Here is a 23,779-nt window from a genome sequence, read left to right on the forward strand (position 1 = left end):
CTGAGTATAAGGACATAAAAAAAAAAAAAGTGGATTGCACCTAAATAAATAATAAAAAAAAATAATAAAGATTGATTAAAAAAATAAAATAGGAAATAGGAGCTAAGACAAAAACGAAAAATGGAGGTATGTCAAACTCATTTGGTAAGGTGAAAGACATGACGAAAACCCGTTAACTTCCATTATTTGCCAAAGACAAGACCGCCTCCTTCTCTGTTGAAATGAGATGCTTGTCCGTCTCTTCCGACAACTCACGGACGACGGACTGCCCCTCACAGCAAGCTGGCTCAGAAGCGGCAGAGCGCACCGTGAGCAAAGAGCCCAATGGCGGACTGAGGTAGAAATAATACGAGCGGGAACGTTTAACTGTCTTGTCGTAACAAGACTTGATTCACTCAAGAGTACAAACTCTGGATGATGACGTCTTCACACTGTGTGTGAAATTGAAGCTAATCTCAATAGCAGGCATTCACAGATCCTAACGACCTAGAGGCCCTGGCCTCAAGCCTAAAGACACTTGAAGATATTCCGGAGAACCTGCTTATTCAAGGACATTGAAAATGAACTCTTGACACATTTGTAACGAAAAAAAATCTGAGAAGATCTAAAACGGTTTCTTTCTTTCATTTCTTCTGCAAGTATTTTTTGCATTGGACGCCGTGTGCTGCGATTGTTATTTTGTAATTATTATAGTGTAATAATTAGGGGCCGAAATGTAGTAGCAAGAATGTGTTTTCTCCTCTTGTCATTGTGTAGTTGGTGTCTGTGCGTAGGTGTGTCTCTGTGTGTGCGTGTGTGTGGGTGTGTCACTGCTCCAGAGTGCTTGACTGATTGATATCATCTGCACCTGCATGGGGATCTGTTTGTGCACTCTCCCTCTCAGTGTGACTAATTACAGGTTGATAGTCACGAGACAGTGATGACCATGTGTTCCCTACATTTACAGTGCTTGAAGTGAATTACGCTTCAAATGGTGGTGGAAATAATTCTGTGTTACATACTAAGTTGTGTTTGCAGCATACAGAAGCCCTGCATGTTTCTACAGCATTCCATCTTTATTTGATTAGACAGTCTTGGTAATTTAGGTTTAGAATGAATGACTTGGTTGGCTTGATTTGAAAAAAACAAACAAACATCACAATGCACTGCAGAAAGAGCAGCCACATTCTCAAGTATATACAGTATATACATTTTTTTTTATTCGCTTTTAGCAAAATGATGCATTCACAAGAAAATGTTAAGACACCACTTGGTGTGTTACTACACTTGAACAAACAAAACAGCACTGAGACATAACCCAACATAAAGCTTTGACAGCCAGTTTAAACAACAGTGGTCTCAACAGGGATTGGGTCATCACACCAGGGGTGATGAATAAGGTAATTAAGTAAATAACAACAAATGCTACGAAGACAATAACAGACAAATGGTTGTAAAAATAGTTATTTGTGGCAAGGGTATGGAAATTTCAATTGAAACACAAGTAGGACCGAGAAATGCATCGCAGCCACACAAATCACACTCTGGTGGTAACTGTCAAATATATAATATACAAGACTGACAGCAGTCATGCTAAGACGGAGGCGTCGTATGCACAGGAGCACATGCATTGGAGCAGAGTTTTCCTTTTTGAAATCAAAGAAACGGAAATTCTACAAAGGCACAAGTTGCCCGGATCATAACACAACCGACCGCACCCATATTCCTATCAAATGATCCAAAGGGGCGCAAATTGCAGCCAGGTTACCAGAATGTAATTTGTGCTCCTGGCTTTTCAGGTGCCGTATTTCTGGGCGTGCTTGCATATCATTATGGCAAAACCCTCTGTGGATAGGACGCTTAAGTGTCGCCGATCAGGGAGCCAAAGCATAATTGACCACTGCGCTCCATTCTTTGTGGATCTGGCCCACAGTCATTGCTTAGTGAACCATAGCATCAGCTTTAAGTATGCTTACTAAACTTTTCTACACCATCTACTCATATCACATGGTCACATTTGCACCTGCTTTAAGACTATATGGATAAAAAGGCGTCCTCAGACAGTCTGAAATCAACAAATTCAATAGACCAAACAACTCAATTTGAGAATTTTTTTGGGGGCTGGAATTGTAACTTATCTGTGATAAACTTTTATTTTTTTTTTTTTCCTGAATTCAGCAAACTAATAATATATTTTGGCACATACAGCTAAATTAAAGCCTCATAAATTAGATCATTCTTCAGTTACATGTCTTAAAAAAATAAACAAACTGACAAAAGAAATTTGGTGTGTCTGGTGGGGACCTGTAGAAGGAAAACACTTTTTTTTTTTTTAATGCGGGAATAAATAGAACAGCTTTGACACACATTTAAAAAGGCTAAGATAACAAGAGGGTCCTACTCTTAAAAAAAAAGTGTCTTATAGTGTTCATACCACAGTTTCTAACCAAAGGATTTTTAAGTGTTGTGTTACAAAATGCTGTGGCATAATAAGAGTACAAAAATACATAACTATGCAAGACAGGATCTATTTAAAGAGTCCTTGAGAATACTTTGTGCGCCAGAGAACAATATGCGATTTGGCTTGTAGTCACGCTGTTGGAGGGGCAGTTTTGCTGCTGAAGGCAGAGTTGCGCAAACAAAACACAAACTTAAAAAACGGCAGCTGAGAGGGAGTAAACAGCTCATATGCAGTATTTTAAGCGGACAGCTTGTGCTTTGGAAGAGCGACTTGAACTAACGCAGGGCTATTCTGGCAGGAGTAACAGCAAAAACATGGGGGAGAGTCTAGATAACACAGTCATCCTGAGCGGGGCTGAAGGCAGAGCTCCGCAGGGCGTCCAAGCAGTTCACCAGGATCAGGGTACCAGTCAGGTGCTTCCATCGTTTGGTTATTGGGTTCTTCATCTTGTCCAAACCCAAATGTAGCTCCTGGATCACATCTCTGTAACTGTCCCCAATCTGAGCCGCCCACGTCACCAGAAAGTCGTACGCCGGCTTCCACATGGCCTGTGGGCAGATAGAGACACGGACAATTAACATCCCACAATGCTCAACGGCAATTATCCACCTCGACGCTGACCAGCAGACTTTGTCTCTGGCCCATGAGCAATCCCCAACAGCGCAGCAGGTTAATTCTTCTTCTGATTTGACACCATAAACCGGTGAATCAGTATTTTTATGGTTAAGACAGACAATGGTATTGTGATGCGAGAAGCGAAATTCTTGAAACAAGCGACGATGACAGCTGAAGGTTCAAAGACAATCAAACACCGTCCTAGTTCCAACCATAAACATTGTCAAACCACCTGGGTAATGTCTATGAAACCAAAGACTTGAGGGTCTTGGCTCCGTATATATGAACATGTAGCCAAGAGTCCCAAGTCTTTGTTTTACTTGAAATGGTATGAGTCAGTAATTTGGGACGACTGAGTTGAAAAAATTTTTTTACGCCTCTCTTTGACTTCTCTCATACCGATACATATCGGAGAGCAGCACTTACCTCACTATCCACCATGCCATTCTTGTCGCGATGTGGCGCCTCATAAGCGTCCATCTGCAAGCGTGAAACCTTGGTGAGCCTCTCAGCGAGTTCCCTCCATCGTCCCGCAACTTCCACAGCCGTAGTCAGAAGAACAAAGTCCATGACCAGTCTGGCCACGAGACCCTGACAATCCATCTTCAACAGAGCCTGCAAAAGAGGACGCAAGGGCAACTTAGACTACAGAGAGTGCTGACGGTAGGTAGCAGCCTTGTAAATTCTACTTTGAGGTCCAGATACGTCTTTTTATGCTCATTTGACACACTTGCATCACCACTCTTCCCTTCTTCCGCTGTTGAGCTTGAATTCTGGAGGAACTCGACGAGGTGATTCAAACATGCTGCCACAGTTCAGCAGGTGCAAGTGTCACTGCTTCCCTATCACGTACGTATGCAATCTCTCTCTCAAGCTGCCAATTGTCCATCCAGGCTGGAAATCCGCGCTGATAAATCCCTCTCTTAAGGGTGACACCAGTTCTGACCCCAATTTCCCTTTTGCTCCTTCTTGGCCGAAATCCTGAGTGATTGTTCCACTTCCTTGTTTCAAACAATGTCCTCTCTGGTATCCAATCTGGGTTTCAAAAAGGCCTGAGCTGCGTCACACAGCCACCCTTGACAACAATGCTGTTGTGTTACACAATGAGTAGTTTTATTTTACTGCCTTTTTAGATTTGACTTTGGCTCAGTGGTATTAACCTCCAAGTGCACATGCTCATCGACGTAGGCCCAAATCATACCTTAAGCAAGGTATGATTTGGCCGCGCGCTTCAACTCAGTACGGTTCATGCATGAGCACAAGCACGTTCATGGACACAACACCTGAAGCAGAGTGCAGCACAACTATTTTGACAAATAATGCAAAGAACCCAACATAGTGATTAGAGTATGCCATGTTTTCTGAGTTGTACTCCATCTCACTCCTGCATCCACGTATGAACTGCTTCAGCAGCGCGTTGATTTTACTTTGACTGTGAAAGCACTTTGAAGCGCTGTCTATCTAAAAATAATGGTTTATTGATTGACTGGGAACGCCTCGGGGTCCCGCCGGATGAGCTTGAGGAGGTGACTGGGGCCAGGGAAGTCTGGACATCTCTGCTGAGATTGTTGCCCCCTGCAACCCAACTCCGGGTAAAGCGGTAGAAGATTGATGGATGGGTGGGTATGCCAGCATTAAACGTGATGCTTTACGTAGTGCAGGCTAACGCGCTTCTTCAGCACGGTTGGGTTGGGATAGCGTGAGTGCAGCAGGGGAGAAGAGAGGGAGACATTCGTCCTTCAGCGTGGTATGGAACGACTGGCCCCAGTGTGAGTGCAACCTGACGGGATCCAGCAAGTGAAGACAAACACGTCTCGCCTGATGAGCTTACTATTAGCCCTCCGGTCGTGTTCACCTCCCGCCCCTTACTTTAGTGTTCCTGGTCAAAATTGACCGGTCTGTTTTAACTGCTCTTAAATTAGCACAAAAACCATTTTTCACCACCAAATTTTTATCCAACATTCTTTAGCTGTGAACAATGTCTCAAAGTAGTGTTTAACATGAATTTATAGAATTATACATAAAATAACTGCAGTAAAAATACATACAGGCACTGAAAATGTATTACAAAATGAACATGTAATGTAACATAAATGGAAAACCAAAGACCATAAAGTTGTGCGTGTGTGTGTGTGTGTGTGTGTACATGAGTGGCATGTGACACTCAGGTCAGAGTGGGCCTTGCAAACATAGGCGTCACATTTGCAGCATCTCAGTCTTGTTTTGTTGTCTCTAGTGGCACAGAGCTCACAGCGCTTCCTTCTCTGCCCATGTCCTTGTTGGGGGAGAGCAGCCGGGGCAGCGGCTGGGGCTTGCACACTCCTAACCAGACTGGCAGAGGCTGATGTGCGGGGAATGTGCGGGCGACATTGAAGAAGAGGAGTCACCAAAGCAAGGCTGTCAGTCGCTTGCGGGTGTATGGTGGATGGGTTCACATAACAGACACTTGTCTAGTCTGTGTGAAGATATGATAAGAAGATTTGATGATAAGATACGACACGGTGGCACAGTGGTTAGCTCCGGCCTGGGGCCTTTCTGTGTGGAGTTTGCATGTTCTCCCTGTGTCTGCGTGGGTTCTCTCCAGGTTCTCTTGCTTCCTCCCACACTCCAAAAACATGCATGTGAGGTCAATTGAACACTCTAAATTGTCCGTAGGTCTGCATGTGAGTGTGAATGGTTGTTTGTCTCTATGTGGCCCTGCGATGAACTGGCGACTTGTCCAGGGTGTCACCCTGCCCTCGCCCTAAGACAGCTGGGAAAGGCTCCAGCAGACCCCCGTGACCCCAAGCTTGGGAAGAAGCAGGTACGGATGTTGAATGAACGATAAGATATGATTCATTGTCTCATCTGGAATTTGGTTCACGTGGGAGGGTCGGCACATAAGCGCGGGAAAGAGATGTGTTCAGTCTGAAATGTGTGTGTGAGTGAGTGAGTTGGGGTGGTGTGTATGGGGATGTTTTCTGTCTGATGGATGAATATAATCTGGATTCCCATTCATTTCCTATGGCGGTCTCTTATTACCGGGAACACCACAGGTGTAACAAGGTCGATTAAAACACTCAAAATTCAATGAAAGAGGTCATAATCAATTTTATATGTTCAAGTGCATAGTGTGGAGGATACCATTAGGCCTTGAGGCAATCAGATGTACAACACAATATTTATGAGTGTTTTAAGTTGTAAATCGGTCAGATTTGACCCGAACACGACAGGAAGGTTAGCAAGGGAGTTCCTCAAAGCTCCATCTTGGGCATAATGCTGTTCAAATCTCATTTACATTCACCTCAGCACTGTAGTCAAAGATCACTCTTTTTCTTACCAGCTCATGCTTTGATGGGATAGAATCACAATTTGTCACCATTCACAAATACCTTGAATGTGATTTGATTCACCCCCCTGTTTCACGACTCATTTCTGTCTTCCTTCAGAATAGTCAAAGCCATACCCTAATCACAATAGCCTTCCTACGCATATCTGGCTGCAGCAATATCATCTCAAGAATCACGTGTGCAAACTCAGCGATCCCAGTGCGCTTGCAGATTGTGCCACTGGCGCTCCCTTCAGAACTCACCACCAGACTTCATACTAGATGCTTGCACAACTGAATTCAGTTCCTCTACAAGTGCATACTTGTAAAGTGTCGTTATACCTCTCCTCCGTACTGCGCCCTGTAAACAGTGATTACAGCTTGCAGTCTGCCAAAGTTCTCCATCTTAACCCAAAGTCCACATTTATTTTTGGACCCGCTGCAGTGAAGCTGCAGCGCATGATCAGAACACTCTGCAAACTGTCAGATCTGAAGCCTATTGTTGATTGAAAGTCAACCGCTGCACATGTTATTGTTATATGTATTATTATTACCCCCCATTCACATTACATACATATATATATATATATATATATATATATATATACATATACTCTGTTCTCTAATTTTGGTCTTGTCTGCGTCTCTGTCCTATCTTATTTATTATTTGCTTCATTATTAATATTGGTAATGTTAACATAGTTGATTCAGTGACTGTTTCAAATCAATTGTACGTAGCTTGTTTATTTAGCACCTGACTGGCTGGTAAAATACAAGATAAATAAATAAATAAAAATGCGAAAGAAATCTTTAACAAGACCTGTGTGATGTGTTTTTTCTGGTTGTTTTTAAGAAAAAAAAAAAAAAAAAAAAAAAAAAAAAAGCTATCTCGCTGTCTCGTCGACTGAAACCACACGCTACAGGGTGACCAATAAAAGTGTAATGTTGCGCTACACTGCGCTGTTTAAACTCTAACTTGATCCTGTTATTTTCCACAGCCTACCGCCCAATCCCCTGCAAATCTCGGCTTTGAGCATTTTTTAGATGCTTTCTCATGAATATGGAAAGGAGACCCTCACGTTGCTTCAACGGCAGCGCTAAGGACTTCACACTTGAAAAGAGCGTGCGTGCCAACGACCTCCTAACCAATGCAGAGCGGTATGGAGCACCTCGTTGTTCAAGTGTTGCAGCTTGCAGATCTAAAGCAGATCACCCTTCTCTAGCACAATACTGATGAGCAGAAGTGATTCCGAAGCCCTTTATTTTGTATTGTACCAGACAGTTGTTTAGTGTCCAGTTATATTCCAGACAGCTTATTGCAACTTATTACAGTTTTCTTTTAAAGAGCCACCATTGCATAACTGTCCCAGGGTCATCCCAAATGTACACGCTGTGCGCTTTATCCTACCTTTAGGCCAGTTGTTCGGCCTAACAGTAGGATTTCACTGGTTACCTAAACTCTTCCCTTAGCTGCTTTGGCCGACATGATCCCTTCTGACACTCTTGTCTGCGGCACTTTTGCTGCTCTTCCCATTTGCCTTGTAATTACGGGTATCTACCACGGCTTCAGACTTCACTGACGGCTGTCTGACATGGTTTAAAGTATTAGCCCACACGTAAAAAAAAAAAAAATAGCAGTCTCACGCTAGCTGCTGTCAATTTGACAATAGCCGAATGTTTTCAAATAAATAGTGATTTGAATGATTAATAATTCCTTTGTCTGATTTCTATTTACCTTTTTACCTAAAAGAATGTGGAATGGAAATTTGGAAATCCTGTGCCCATTGTTAGCTTATCTAAAGCAGAGTAAAGTCTGTGTGTGTGTGTGTGTGTGTGTGTGTGTGTGTGTGCGCGCGCGTGCCTTGAAATTACGTTGATGTCGGTTAATGACATTAAAGATGCAGCAGCATAGGTGTTTGTTTTTCTCAATGCTGATTGATAATGGTTGCATGTGCAACGCGGGTGCGGGTCACAGACCATAGCGGGTAGGACATGGAAGTTGTATTGGCTGTAGGCGCCTACAAGTCCATAAATGGAGTATCTGTTTAATTTGTGAACAATGAGGCAGGAAACAGCTGCAGCCCTGAGATCCGAGACAGACAGCGTTTCCAGCGTCCACTGACAATACAGCCGTGCTACAAACAAGCAAGATGCGTGTTCTCACTCAGTTTGCGTTATCCAAACCAACTGAAGCGAACCTGCTTTCACGACTACATTGTCCAATCGCACTCAGCAGTCCCGTGTACTGGCGATTGATGATTTTATATTATGCAGCTAAAGCAAAAAGCAACGACAAAATGTTTGCTCTTTATTTCTCGTTTCCCGTTGCGACATGCATACACAGAATTTATACCGCTCTCCCACGTTGAATGGGGAGGACACACATCACAACGCTGCCCTGACAGGTAGGCTTGTGTTAATGAATGAATGTAGTGCAACATGGTAAAGCTCTACATAGGCCAGCAGGTGGAAAAGCTAACTGCTAGCAAAGATTGGCCTCACAAGCTGGTTTTAAATACACCGACTGCCACTTAAAAGATGATCATCAGTTTTAATGCTGTAAAAGTAAACTATTATTTAGCATGTGTTTTTTTTCCCATTACCAAAATGGTCAGTCAGCACAAGTAAAGCATGCAGAAAGACATGAAAAAAAAAAAGAAAATCAAAGGATGAAACTAAGTCATGAGCAAAACTGAAACCGCAGCTGCCTGTGTTCACACAGCCTTGCAGCCTGGCTTATGTTTAACAGCGTCTGAAAGACACGGCTTTGCAATCTCTGGAATACCGCGTTATCAATGTTGTCTTTTGAGCGCAATATTTCCGCAATAGTTTAAAAATAAAGACGTGCTCCTTTTGGCTTTGAGGCTCCGGATTAGGAGCCTGAGCGGCATGCCAAACTGCATCCGTTTTGGAATGTTCCAAGATCCACGTAGATCTAAAGTCTAAAGTCGGAACACAGCGGACATATTAGTCCACGCCGTTATCTACTTGGCAGTGGGACTCGCAGCACAATGCACAGCTGTACACAGCCCCATTGAGAAGAGTTGCTGACAGAAGATCGTTGAACAGAGTTGGAAGAGATAAGGCCTTCAAGGCTGTTTGGACCCTTCAGATTTGACAGCAACACTATACATTGTACACGTTTGAAGACATGTACACGTACATATTTGTTAATTTACTTGGCCATCAATCATCAAAGTCAAACGTCCCGGGGTGGTGAAGTTTAGTCCGTAAGCAAATCACAAAGCAGACGGACTACCAAAAATAATTCCGTGCTTTTGATTTGGTTCTCTCTCTCATTTAAACTGGTGTATGTCTCGACCCACAAGCAAATAACAGCTTTTCCTTTGTGGAAAAAGAGTGACGGATGCTGACTTAGTCTAATCCGCTTCATGCTTGCTTTTACGTTGAGGGAAAAAATAAAATACTTTTCATACGTTCACAAAATTGAACTTCAGGGACACAAATTGTTTATGATTTCTTTGTTTGTCTTTGTTCAGTTATTTCAATTGTCCCCACAATGTTAGTTTTATCCTGAGTGAAAAAACACAAAAACAGGCCCTTCTTTATAAATGTCCAGCACAATACACCATCAAAGGGTTTATTTTCAGCCACCACCTTTTATTATGTTCTTTTCCATACGGCAGCGTCTCCGTCTATAAATGGCTTTAACTAGTATTTACATCCTTGCTTAAATTACAGTGGCCCGGCTCTGTGTTACTTTGGTGGTAATATGTCTGTGACCTCTGACTACAAGTAAGAGAATGTGCAAACACGGTTGCACAGTCTAAAAGGAGTGTGTATTTATTGGGCTTTGAACATACTTGAATTGCTTAAATAAAATACTAAAATGTTGAACATTCAAATGGAGCATTATTCTGAAAGGGTTTGCCAAAATCCATCCATCCACCTTCTACACCTGCGTTCTCCTGCGAAAGCAGCACGTGCGAGTCAATCGCAGGACCACATTGAAAGACCAACAACCATTCACATGCGCGCACACACTCACACACATACACACACAACTACACCAGAACAAACTGCACACAGGCCTGGCCACTGAACCAATGTGTTGCCCTAGTTTGTCTTTTTTTTTTTTTTTCTTCCAATAACGCAACTTTTTTTTTTGAGAAACTCAAAGAGACTGAAGGAGAAACGGATTTAAAGCTGTGGAACTATGGATTGAAAAATCTTTCCCAAATGTACATTATGGATGTGTTTACACTACATATACTCAAAGGTACATTATCAATTCTTTATTTTAAACATTACAGTGTTCAGTACATTTTCATTCTCTTTGTAAATCCTTTGGGATTTCACAGTCTTAGGTTTTGCTAAAATAATTGTCCGTAAAATATCTTTTTGCAACACGATGTGATTTTATTTTATTTGATGTCCCTACATCTCATTTAATTTCAAATCGAAAATCAGCATGTATCCCCGATGTACACAAAAACTTAAACCAAAGCCTGGCAGATCATCCAACATCTCCAAAGACTCTACAGCCCAATAGGCAACAACAGCACTCCCAAAACATTGCGGTTCACACACACACACACACACGCACACACACACACACAAACACACACACACGCAATCATGAAATATGATTGGTCTGAGGTTGGTCGAAGTGTCGTCATGCTTATGCAATTTAAAGAGGAAGAACAGAAGGGGAATGAATAAAGAAGAAACCATGCAGCACAAGTACAAAACAACTTCCACCTTCCACTCCACTGGAAACGATGCTACTAATGGCATCGGGGCTAGGCAACATACATAACGATAATAAAAGAAATAGTAAGCAAACAATACGGCCTATGAAGACCTGCCTCTCTGGCCACTCTCTTCTTGTTACAGCCGTCTCGCTGGAAAGAAAATAGTAGCGTAATGTTGCAGAAGATTGTAACATACCATGAGGAGTTCTTTTTGAAAGGACTTCCGCTCTTTGCTCTCCGCGTTGTTGCAGTCCTCCTTCAACTTCTCCAGCACGGATGCAACTCGCTCCGGTTCGCTGTCCAACTCCGTGCGGCAAAAATGGGTGAGGGGCAGGTTGACGTATCCCAGGGCGTCGGAAAACGCTCGCCAGTTGCCAATGTTCTCCATCAGTATAGTTCTTACGGAGGCATAGATGTACGTGAGGAATTTGCTGGGCTTCAGGATCTGTTCCAGCAACGATGAAGTCATAAGGTCGGGCCCGGTGAAGTAAATAGGCTTCACTTTGCCAACCACCAGCACATTCTTGACATGAACGAATCCCATTTTGCCCTGGTAATATCCAATGTACCACTCTTTAGTCCATAGCTGGCCCTTCAGCCTGATCTTCTCTTCACTCAACAGAGCGACAAAGTCTCCTTTTTTGTACTCCAGCAAGTACTGATTTTTTGTTTGTCGGATGACAGTTTTGATTAATTTTCCAAACTTCAAATTTTTTATTTGCCTGTCCTGAAAAATAGGGTACTTGGTGACAATGGCGAGAGGCGAGAGGACGATCTTCCCCACTTCCTTCTTTTTTAGGAAGCGTCTCTGCATGGATGTCTTGGGGCCCGCTTTGGGTGGCGGAGTTGGTGTTTGGACACAAAATTGAGCCAGTATGCAGTCTTGGTCATCCTTGACCTGGATCCGAAGGGTAAAATCAGACAGATCTTCGGAGTTGCGTAAGGCGATGACATACAGGATCCTGCTGACCTTTCCGAGTTTTATCTGGAAACCCCGGATAACTTCAGCCTGTTCGCTGGACTTCACCTCATAGTTGGCCATGTTGGAGTACACTCCAACGCGGAGATCCTGGGGTTTGGATAGAACAAAATGGTGTTTACCCCAGAGTTGCAGCACTACTGATGGTGCAGCATGCACCTGTTTGCCAAACTCATTTACCAGTAATGTCTTGGGGACACAATCGTGGCCAAACATGGCAACGACTGTCTTGAAGGATGGGTGAATATGTTTGGGGCCATACACTCCTAAGGTAATCTTTTTGACGATATGTTCCCAAACTGTTGAACCGGTCAATAAAGACTGAGACTGAGCCACAATACACACGTACATACAAGGCTCTAGATTATCCAGGCACACTTGAACTGTGTCCCCATACAGGTAAGCATGAGGGATGGGAGTGTAAGGTCCTTCTTTACAGTCGCTTCTGACACACAATATCTTTGTGCTTTTTCTGCTCTCCATTTTTACCACAACAGACACTTTCATCTCCAGCGTTATCGTTGTTTTTGTCTCCATGTTGCTGAGTTTAATCTCAACCACAGGGCTAACGGTTGTGCAGCGGTCATTGTTAAGCTCCAGTGGAGGATCAAGCAGCGCTTTAATGGAAATCTGTTGGGTGTCCCCTGCCGCCACGTGGCCTTCCGGTATATGAATGCTTATGCTGGTATCTGGAAGCTGGACAGCCCCTCCAGAGCCGTCCAATCGACAGACAATACTAGTTTCCACTGGCTGCGTTTGGCCCCAACCTGGATTCTGACCCAGTGAGTCTAGGTCATGGCAGGATCTGGTTAGCTTGCGATGGTTCAGCCACGCTGTCCGGAAATCTTCCCTGCTTTGAAACTGTTCTGGCACCGGCGCTTTGAGGCCCCTGAAGAAATTGGCGGAAGATGGTGTGGCGTCATTCTGAGCCTGCAGGGTGGACAGCTCAGACAAACTGTAGGACCGTTTGCTTCTTAAAAACGGATTGTCCCGGCAAAACGTTTGTCCAATTCCTTCGGTGGGAGTGGTAGTGTCCAAGTTAAAAAATCCACTGCCATGACTGCCATTCATGTTGGTGGTGTTCTTGGCGGACCGGGCCTCTGATGGAGCCAATGTATCAAACAAAAGGAGGTCAACTGGTTTCTCATTACTGTTCTGATCCAGTGGGCCCTGAGAACTCCCGTTTAGGAAAGGGTTTGTTGACGTTCGTGTTCCCACAAAAGGATTTCCATTCTGGCAAGTGGTTGTTTTGAGAATTACTCCAGTCCACTCTTCAAGAAGATCAATTTCCTTCGCCGCCTCCTCACTCGCTTCTTCCACAGTATCTATCATCCCACTGTCACTGAAGGATGAGTCCCTGTAATTGACGGGCTGTACATAGGCTGCAGGTATGTAACCCATCTCTGTGTTGTTGTGGGCATACCACCACTCTCCTCCTGACGAGTCCAACACATAGAGGAGATCTCCTTTTGAGAACTTTAAGGTCCTGAAGCTAGATGGACAGTAGTCTTTAATGGCAATGACTTCCCTGGCAGTACCAAAGGAGGCAGTGGCATCTAGCCGCAAGGCACTAGGAGAAGGCACTGTAAAAAGCACAAGTGGAAAAAAAAAAACGGCTTAGCATCATTCCATTTCTCAGTAGTAGCTTTTGTATCAGATTTACTGTATGCTTTGGAATTATCCAATAAATGTATGCTGTGATCAAAAAGTGGACTGCACTTACAGCGCTTTTCTACACCTTCACAGAGCGCTGCACATTCCCCCACTGACACGCATATTAAAACACCAGTGGGTGTCAGCAATGCAACGCACTGCCAGGCCCATTGGGAACAATTCAAAATCAGTGTCTTGTGGACATGCAGACATCTTCACCCAGTATTCGAAAAAGCCGACCCTTCAGTCATTGGACGACTTGCTTTAATGCTCTACTCCTTGTTTGTATTTCCAATTTCAACTGGACATTTCTTAAAGTTGAATTCCCACCTTTCTTAAAATATGTAGATGACCAATGGTAGATGTGCAGGTGTAAGAGTTAGAAATGGCACAAAGCAGCCGGTCTTGGAAACGTTTTGCTCCTGCAACATTTATTCCAAGAACAATTTTAAGTCCTTCCTTACAACAAGGGATTCTCTCAACATAAAAGGAACTTTCATGTTGAATAAACTTTACAAAACCAACAATGTGGTCAGCTTGTTATAGAGGTAAGAAGTTGAATTGGTGAATACCATAAAACAACATGTCCAGGTTCTATTGAACCATACCTTTTACATCAGTGAGGCTTGCTTCTGAAACTGATTCACTCAGATCAATGAGCGTTCCCTCTGATTTGCAGCGTGGAAGAGAGGAGTTGTTGGTGGTGATGCTGGCTCTGATTCGATGGGACGCCATGTTCGGACTCGCTTGCTGTGCACCCGCTAGTGCATTCAGACTCCTCCGATGGGTGACTCTTGATCGTGGCTTCACCTGATGTCAACAGCCCCCCATTATTTCTGAAAGGCAAACATATATAAATATTATACATTATACATTATACATTACTATTACAACATATGTCAATAGGAACATTTCATCTCACTACTTCATTCTAAAGCAGATGTTCACATAAGCTCACGTTCTAAATAATACAAGCTGGATTTATAGCCTTATGTTGAAGTTCAGAACGCTGCGATTTCCACCTCATGTTAACTTCTGTGTTTGCTTGATCTAATAACTGTTATCTGCGGATGCATCATCTGGCTGAGTAACGCAAATTCAAGCCTTGACTTTGTTGGCCCACAATTTTCAGGAACAGAGTTGGGCGTCAGGTACAACTCAGGGCAAGTTACAGATGAAGGAAGAGACTAAGACACACTAAATAACTCTGCTACTCTGTTGCATGACCAAAGCAGGAGAGGGGAGCTGGCCAGACTCAAGAAGTTAAAATAAGACAGATCTGTTATACATGATCACCGTCATTATATGTTGTTTGGGCCCAAAGAGGAGCTACAACCTATCTCTGCTAGTTTATTATAAAAGATCGTATGAAGGAGACAGTTGACTCCAAGCAACTTCTCCTGTTGAAGGTCAGAGGAGAAGCCGTGGTAGCGAAGCAGAGAGATTTTCAGACATCTTCTGTTCTTGCTGACCAGCCAGTTAGCCCACGCACTTTTATTTTGCAGTTAGCAGAATAGCATAGCGTTGCACTTTTATTTCATTGTCATGAGTATTGACATTGCAGTTTCTCACCGAAGGCATCAAAACTATGCATCAACACATTATCAGAATTATGTCGGAAACGTAAAAGTGTAAAACAACTCAAACACGTTTTATATTTCAATTTTTCAAAATAGCCACCTTTCATAAAAAGCATATAGTTATTTAACTTATTTTTCTGTACTGCATAATCACATATATCTTGCTCAAATATTTGATGTCTCGGGTGTCTATCGACAGTGTAAAATGTTGCAAAGAAAAACAAAAAGCATGAGAAGGTGAGTCCAAACTTTTGACTGGTAGTGTATGTGCCCTTCTAAGCTGCTTGACACCTAAAATAAAAATGAAAAAAAAAATAAATAGAATTATAGCTGTGCAACAATATTTGAGGTCGGGAAAAGTTGGACGATTCTGAGCAACAAATGACGAGAGACATGGATCAGGTGAAAGTGGAGCTTAGGAGAAATTACAGTTTCCATTTTTAGTCCTGTGATTTTAAATTGTAAAAAAAAATGTCTAAGCCTTCTCTGAAGGCCTAGAACGCCCTGAGGGTTCGCCACAGATTGAATTGAATTACAGGAAGTAACCGATGGAGTAATCGATTACGAAAATAACGGAGAGCTGCGGCTCGACTACCGCTACCGCTAACTCGTCTGCTTGCAGCCTATCTCAGCTGTCACGGGGCGGAGGCAGGGGGCACGCTGGACCAGTCGCCAGTTCATGGCAGGGCCGCGTAGAAAGACAAACAAACATACGCCCATTCACATTCTCCCACGCATCTACAGACAATTTAGAGTTCGCAGTTCACCTCACATGTATGTTTTTGCACTGCGGGAGGAAGTCGGAGTACAAAGAGAACCCACGCAGACACGGGGAGAACATGCAAACTCCGCGCAGTAACGCACCAGCTCACCACCTTTCTGTGAGGCGGCAGCGCTAACCGCTGCACCAGCCTGTCCACCCGCTCATATGTACTTCACTATTGCCACCACTGGCGAGAAGAGCATTCTGATTGCCAAGCAATAAACTTAATCCAGCTCCTTGCTGCCGGCTCGGTCCCTGCCGTGGGTCTAAGGATGAGTGCTCCTGAGCAGGAAGTGGTTGAGGAGGAAATGCCTTTGTGATGAGAGGCAGCCAGATCTCGGCAGACTCTCCCCGCCTGCTACACTTCCTTCAAAGCACAGCTAGCTCCCACTTCATTGTTCCCGTCTGTTACAGCCCTCAAGAACCCGGAGCCTGAGAGCGCGATGTAACAACTTGTCGGATGGTGTGGAGTGAAAACAAATGTTTTTTTTATGCTATCGCGCTGCAGTACAAAGTCCCTCACACTTGAATTTGTTAGTTGTGTGTACAGTAAATGTTTTGGTAAACAGGGAGGTGGGTTTATCGGAATTAACAAAACAGCTAAATTACATTTGACGATCTGGTTATTTAAAAAGATTTAATTCGATTAGAAAACAGTGTGTTGTGTCGGACACACAATCGAATTTTTAGGTGACAACATTAAAGGGTTGTTTTCTGTATGAGACAAATATCAATGTCAATGTCTTGTGTTTAATACTTGTCCACTATTTGGCACTACCTATCAATATCAACTCTTATCAATGACCAGTAATAATTTCATCATGTTAAGAGCAGTCTTCTAAGTCTTGTAGCTCAGCGCGTTAGCAGAGATAGGCGTCGACAATGGGAAAGGCGCAATATAAATATTATGCAAAGCGTTACTCAAATCTAAGCAAATAGTGAAAAGCAGCCCCTAATGCACCTTGTCAAAGGTCACCTCCACAAAGAGGTTCTGTATTAGACACATAACAACAAAAAGCTCGCCCAATAATAGAAGGTCTATCGCCACGCCAGGTCATTACTCACGGCAAAGCGACAATCTGGGTTCAACATTTTTTCAGACGTGCGACGGCGAAGGCATCGACCTCTCCGAGAGACGTCTGCTCTTCCATCAACTTTTACCGTCCCTGGAAATGACCGGTTGACGTTATCCTCGACTGGCGTGGGAGGGGACAGGGGTGGGGGGGGGCTCTTTAATCTCGCCGTCTCCCCAGATCACCGTGATTTCTCCCTTCGCTTGCAGCCGAGAAGCTGCCATCTCCTCTTTCCAGGTTTAAATCCCACGCAGTTCGGTTTCAGAGGCCTCGCACGTTTGCTCCGAGTCCAGTAATGTGGTTTACTTTCCATAAAGTCTGCATTATTCATCGGGATCAAGGCTTTTAGATTGAGTCTTGATTGTGTTGTGATGGCTTCTAAACCATCCCTTGGATAACTGATAACTGTCAAGACACCACTCAGATGGAAGTTCATGCTGAGCAGTTCGAGCAAAATCATTTTGTGAAATCTTGAGACATCATGGAGAAAAGGTAAACATCAAGAATACATTAGTAAAAAAAAAAAATACTACTACAAATAGTGATATACATTATTACACTTACTATAGGATTGGTAAAAATACAGTGTTCAGCACCATAAGTGCATACACACTAACTAATCCCAGTAATCTCAATTAAAATCTAAGTAATCTAAGTAATCTCAATCGCTGATGGAGGGTTTTTTTTGTCTTATTGTTTGTGATGGCCAAAATGCATGGGCAATGTTGTGCGATTATGTTTACACAAAACATGAAAAGCGCCACGTAATCGCAAACGAGATACTGTAGATACTGTAGATAGATACTCGTACTGGGAACGCTCCAGTCAGCCAGAATGTTTGTGGCCCATTTAACATCTTGTAACAATTACAAGAAATAATAAATATGATTTTTTTTTTTTTTTTTTTTTTTGGTTTACAAAAAGATGCCAGATGCCTGTAATTGGAGTTTAGTTTGTTATACTTTCTTAATCTGTCTTTGAATGCGAACTAATTGTTTTAATCATCTCTGGTTCAAAGACAGCTAAAACAGTCAAATTACTCGGCCAATGCAGTTTATTCTGGTTCGAAAGAGGAAAACGACAATAAAAGTCACTTTTAGGAAGCAACGTCAACAGGAGGTTCAGTTCCTTGTATGTTTCGCATAACTGGCAATCCATGAAAACAGACAACGTTCAACTCAATTCATTTACGTGAGCCATTTCCTTGAATATCACTGCCAAGACATCTCGGGTGCTATTTCCAAAACCAAACAGCATCTATAGAAACAAAAATATATTTAGGTATTCGCACTTGTTCGCACAATACCAGAGGCACAATATGCAGATTAACAGTTCACTTTCTTTGTCAGGGTTTTCATAACTGGTTTCATAATAGTTCCCAAACTAAGTTCAAAAGAGAGAAGCACTCTCAAGCTCCTCCTCATTGTGGTGTGACCGTTGACTCTGCCCAGTCTCTGTGTACCTCCAGCCTCATGCTGTTTGCTAATATCGCCCCATCATGCTCCACCTTAAGCCTACTATTCTAGATGCCTTTTTTTTCCCCCACTTTCAATCAAAATGAATTTTACCAGGAAAGGCAGAACAGCTCTGACTTTAAAAATCCCCGAGCTGCGTGCTGCACATTTATAAGACTGCGACCTGAAAATGCTGATTGTGTACAAGTAGTCTGGTTCATTTTTTTTAAAGGGCCCATACTGAGTGACTACTGCTGAGGGCTGCAGGAACAAAGCTTCACTATTTACTGTCCTTGAACCAGGCAGAGCCACATTGCAGACTGCGCGTGCTGTGTTGCAGCGTGTCACGTGCACAACATCTCTGTATCAAGACAATAGAGTCTCAGCTCATCTTTTAGTGAGCAGTCATCATGCATAAAATAAGATAAGACAATAACAATAAGATCTTTCAATAAGACCTAATACATTTACGGAAACAGCAGAATTCGAAGCAACTTCAGCAGCAGTAAAGTTTGTACGCAGCCTCGTGTCTTTCTTAATCTGCTTGAATGTACGACATGTTTAATGGAAATGAAGCCACAATTCGCTGCTGTTTTCACAGATTTCTGTACTAACAAGTCTAATCCAAAAAAACAGCTAGTCCAGCTTCCACGGTGTCTCCGGGCAAAGGCAAGGGTGGAGCGCCGAGCTATTTCTGCTGTTAAAGCTAAGGGCAGCGACAGCGTTCATCATGGCGGCTGATCGCTGACCTTCAAGAGTTACAACTTAATGAATCAACTCCTCTCTGCAATGTCTGTGGTGATTGTGTTTACCTCGACTTCTCCTGGTAGTTGCCAACTGACTTCAGGAGGCCTTATTAATTCACATCAAATCACTGTGTCACTTTGCAGACAGGTAATAATAAGAATTTTATAAATAATGAATGTACAACATATACAACAAGCGTAACCACAATATTGAGCTAACGACACTATAAGAAGAAAAACTATAAAAAACAATTGGAAAATTATAATTTAACATCCAATAATAATTATTCTGTGATCATTTAAGCTTTAGTTTACAGGTTGGAGATCTGCGTGCAGAACTATGCCGAGAGTTTTCCTGCACTGAGTTTGTTATTCATCTCTCTACTGTATCAAATCAAATTTCAGAGATGAAGCAATGGAAGTCAGTCATACGCAAGATGTTCTGCTAGACAAGTGAATATTGCACAGGGAGGGAGGGTTATGAAATAGAAAATTACCAGTTAATTGCCCAACATTACAGAAGTCGAAACTATTCAAATGCTTTTCCACTAAGTAGGAACCCAAACAAACATGCCGAGACTGCTCCGTGAACCTAGCAGACGGCAAAAAAAAAGAAAAAAAAAAAGCTGTCAACAGTCCTGAGCCGCTTCGGATGAAATGAGATTAAGCAAACATCTGATCTGCAACAAATATGCAAAGCCGTATTTTTAAAACTAAGAGAGAGAGATTCCTTTGATGCATTGTTGTGAAAGTCCCCAAGTCTTCAAGAGTGAGAGACTTGTTTTTTTCCTCCAGGAAATGCACACGTTCGCACATCCTGAGTAGAGTCAGAGACCAGTTGCGTTAGATTTCGTTTTGGAGAATCCGATATAGACACGTGAGATTTCTTTTCTTTCATGGTGCACCGACATCGCAGCCGTCATTCATTCCTTTACTTCGCTATATAAACATTCCATCGTGAAATGGCTGCAGGGATAACATGGGAAGGAATGTGAGGAATGTCGAGTTCAAAATTAAACGCGTTATTCAAGAGAGGAAGTCGGAGGAGGAGACACGACTTCTCCTTTCGGAACAAAAACCAGCCAAAGGTCCTCCTCACCTGTCATTTGAAGCCTTTATGAGGAAGTGCAGGTGGTTGCTGCTTCCCTTCTTTACACCGTCTGAAAACAATCCCATTTCATTCACAGCCATCACCCTTTAAATGGTGCCAAGCCTGGCCTCTGGTCTATATCCACTAAGACTGGGTTCTTATTCAAACCTAAACCAGATGTAAAAATATTCATTTCTATGTCTGACCACGTGGGGAAACAACTTCCCTGCAAGTGAAGACAAGATATGTGCACAGTATAGCAGTGGATGTGGGGAGGAGGGGTCGCGTCAAACTCAGTGCAAAGATGACTCAAGCATGATGGGATCATCGCCGGCTTCTGTCCCTGACAAAGACGGCTGACAATGGCAGAGCCTCAGCTGCAGGCTGGAGCCGCGGGGACGGGGAGTACCAGCTACCTGCTGCCAGATACCAGCTGCAAGTGATGCCATCGTGCAGCAGCCACTGTGGTCAGTGCACGTTGACCCGGAGGTCAAGGCTGAGTGGTGGTTTTCTACATTACGGTCACTCGTTGCAGCAAGCGCACTTGCAAATACACGGCAATTTGCAGCAGAGACGAGATGGAGCGCAAGCTATATTGCATATTCACAATATATGGATGCATTGGAAGCTTACAGTTTAATAAGTTCCTCACAGCAGGTTACTACGGGCAGACTGAAAGCTGTTGTGTACACTGGAGAGACATTTGTCTTGGACCTTTCTGTTGGACCTTATGCCAAGATGAACAACAAACAGTAATCTTGTGACAAGGCTCAGTGCTGACGTGGCAATTACTTCCCTTTATAAAAGTACATAAAAGTGTACTTGCTTTTATATGTTGAAAATATGAAAATAAATAAATCATGGGCAACATACACTCAATTAAGCTTCATGGATATTTGCTCACTGCTAATGTCTGACAACTTTCAACGTAAAAAACTGTAAACGTATTACGTCACTCAAAAACTGCATTGGACATAAATGAAGGATTGTGGTTGTAAAAACAAAATCAAGTGAATTGGAATCTGTAAATAACTTGAGAGTTGTTGTTTATCATGGAGTTAAAATCTCTTTCAGGTCAGTGCAACAGCACTGTATTCTTCTTCACTGATTTTACGCTTGTGCAAAATAATTACATGGTACTAAATGCCTGGACAATCTATGTAACGTGAACAAATAACTAAGTATTATACTTAAGTATGTGTTAAGATAAGCGAGACATAAAAAATTTAAGCACTGCTTAAGATTAAGATCAAATCTGATTTTGAATGTAACAATTGATGATTGTGAAGACACACACATACACACACACATACTTCATTGGTCATGTGACACTGATGCAGGAAGATTGTAATACTTTTTGCCCTTGTTGCATCTTTTCAAACTTGAACATTTCTAGATTAAACTTTCAAGACCTAGAGTTTGGATTTTGTAGCTGTGGAAATAGGAAGTTGAAGATAAAATGTTTCCAACACAATAACTGTCTTTTTTTATATTTAAAATAAGATAGATAAGTACTTCTATGCCTGAATAGCAGCACAAAGATAGAAACAATTGGAAAAAAAAGATGTTAGTCTAAAAATTCAAAAAGACTTTGGTTTTGTTAAAACGTCTTTAAAAAAAAAAAGTTAATTAACAATATCATGAAAACTCAGATTCCATGGGAGACGCCTTTCTGAGAGCACAAAACAGTGCGAGGTCGATCAAATCGCCAAACTTTTTTTTATTTTTTTTTAACACGTTGGTTTTTGCCTTGATTTATTCCCTCCTCGCCTCCATTATGCAGTGAATAATCCAGCAGCGTGGAGACGTGTCGTGTGCTTCACTGGCGTGGAGATGATAAGGTGATCGTGTCAAAGTGAAATCAGTGAAGTTGTGTTTTTATCGCCATGGCAACCACTGTTCCCCTGCCGTCGCCACTTGGTTCGAGGCTCCCGGTTCATTAACATGACTGTCTGTGCCACTGCACGGACCTGTGGGTTACGGCCTGTAACGCTGCCGTTATTTCAGCGTTAGCGTTACATGGCAGCGTGTCTCCTTCCGAATAAAGCTTCAAAACTTAAGACTGACACTCGCCGTTCCCAGCAGCCGGAGCAACGAGCTCCAGCGCGGTTTAAAAACGCTGCTGTGGTGTTTCTGAAGAGTTAAAACGCTGCATAAACGAAGAGACGACACGACATAAAACACAAAAAATATCGCGTAACCGTTCAGTGTCTGTGTATGTATGTAAAGGGTGGCCGGGAATCCAAATTGGCGAAGCTTCACAGTCGTTGTTTCTTCTTCTATGGTAGGATAAGATTTTTTTGCTTCTTAAACCCGATTTCCTGACATGGAAAGTTGGGAATTCTGGATTTTTTTCTCTCTCTCTCTCCCCCCCCAGGTGGAGCGAAACATTTTCTCCAGCCGAAAGACTTTTTCTACGGCGTAGGATAACGCGTTTTTCATCACCGAGAGGCTAAAAACAAACGCCGCAACGTAACGGTAGCTTACCTTGCGCGAAGTAAGGCTTTTTTTTCGTTCTAGCGAAAGAAGTGGAGGAAAGAATAGGCGAGGAGAAGCGGTAGTTTCCGTCCACTTGTGCAGCTGGCGCTACGTGCGGGGATCACCGCGGTATCCTGGAGGAAAGCAGCAGCAGCTCCGGCTGTTGTCACGGGGACAGGGCGGGGCCTCGGTGGGATACATGATGTCACTTCACTACTCACGCGTACCATGCACCCCGTTACTGAGGTTCAGAATGAAATTGGCCAATTAGATGAAAAGGTAATAACCGCACAATTAAGGAAATGCCTGCCCATACGTGATTTATTTTGTTTTTGTTTTTTGTAGAAAACCCTAAAGGAAGGTTGCAAATTGAAGGAGGATGGGAAAGGTCTCAGTGTTCGCAAGTAATCGATTACTAAGTAATCCACTACTGTAATTAAACTACTTTTTTTTAGTAACGGAGTAATGTAACTGGCTTACAGTGACAAAACTGTTAATTATATCATAATTACTTTAACAAGTAACGATTCTACTACTTTTCTGAAGTATTTTGCCAGCTAAAAAATATCTTGTATATATATTTTGTGGATAAATATATTAGAAAAGAAAAAAACAGCGATTGCGTTCGTAGCTGGAAATACAAACATTATTTTGAGTTCATCACATCTAAATCAAAGAATATTGTGGTTCATTGTACATTATGTGCAGTAAACAAGACATTCTCAACTGTTACTTTATCTTTTTTTTTAACCTAAGTAATTAGTAGTTAGTAATTGATTACTTATGAAACAAAGTACAGTTGAAGAAGTAATTAGATTACTTTTTAAAGGAGTAATCCCAACAACACTGCTCAGACTACGTATGTTTAGAGAAACTTTCTTTGAAA

General features: G+C 42.6%; 1 protein-coding gene across 1 annotated transcript; it reads right to left on the bottom strand.

The window, feature by feature from the left end:
- Positions 1 to 1,165: 1,165 nt before the first annotated feature.
- Positions 1,166 to 23,043, bottom strand: LOC142891341 (SH3 domain-binding protein 4). The gene is made up of 5 exons (XM_076030800.1): positions 22,903 to 23,043; positions 14,318 to 14,545; positions 11,274 to 13,639; positions 3,482 to 3,670; positions 1,166 to 2,988 (listed from the first exon to the last, which is right to left on the bottom strand). The coding sequence occupies exons 2-5, from the start codon at positions 14,442 to 14,444 to the stop codon at positions 2,767 to 2,769; spliced, it is 2,904 nt and encodes a 967-aa protein (XP_075886915.1). The 5' UTR covers positions 14,445 to 14,545; positions 22,903 to 23,043; the 3' UTR covers positions 1,166 to 2,766.
- Positions 23,044 to 23,779: the final 736 nt, after the last annotated feature.

Source organism: Nelusetta ayraudi, unplaced genomic scaffold, assembly GCF_046127955.1.
Source record: "Nelusetta ayraudi isolate G7.1 ecotype Tasmania unplaced genomic scaffold, CSIRO-AGI_Nayr_v1 ptg000031l, whole genome shotgun sequence".
NCBI lineage: Eukaryota > Metazoa > Chordata > Actinopteri > Tetraodontiformes > Monacanthidae > Nelusetta > Nelusetta ayraudi.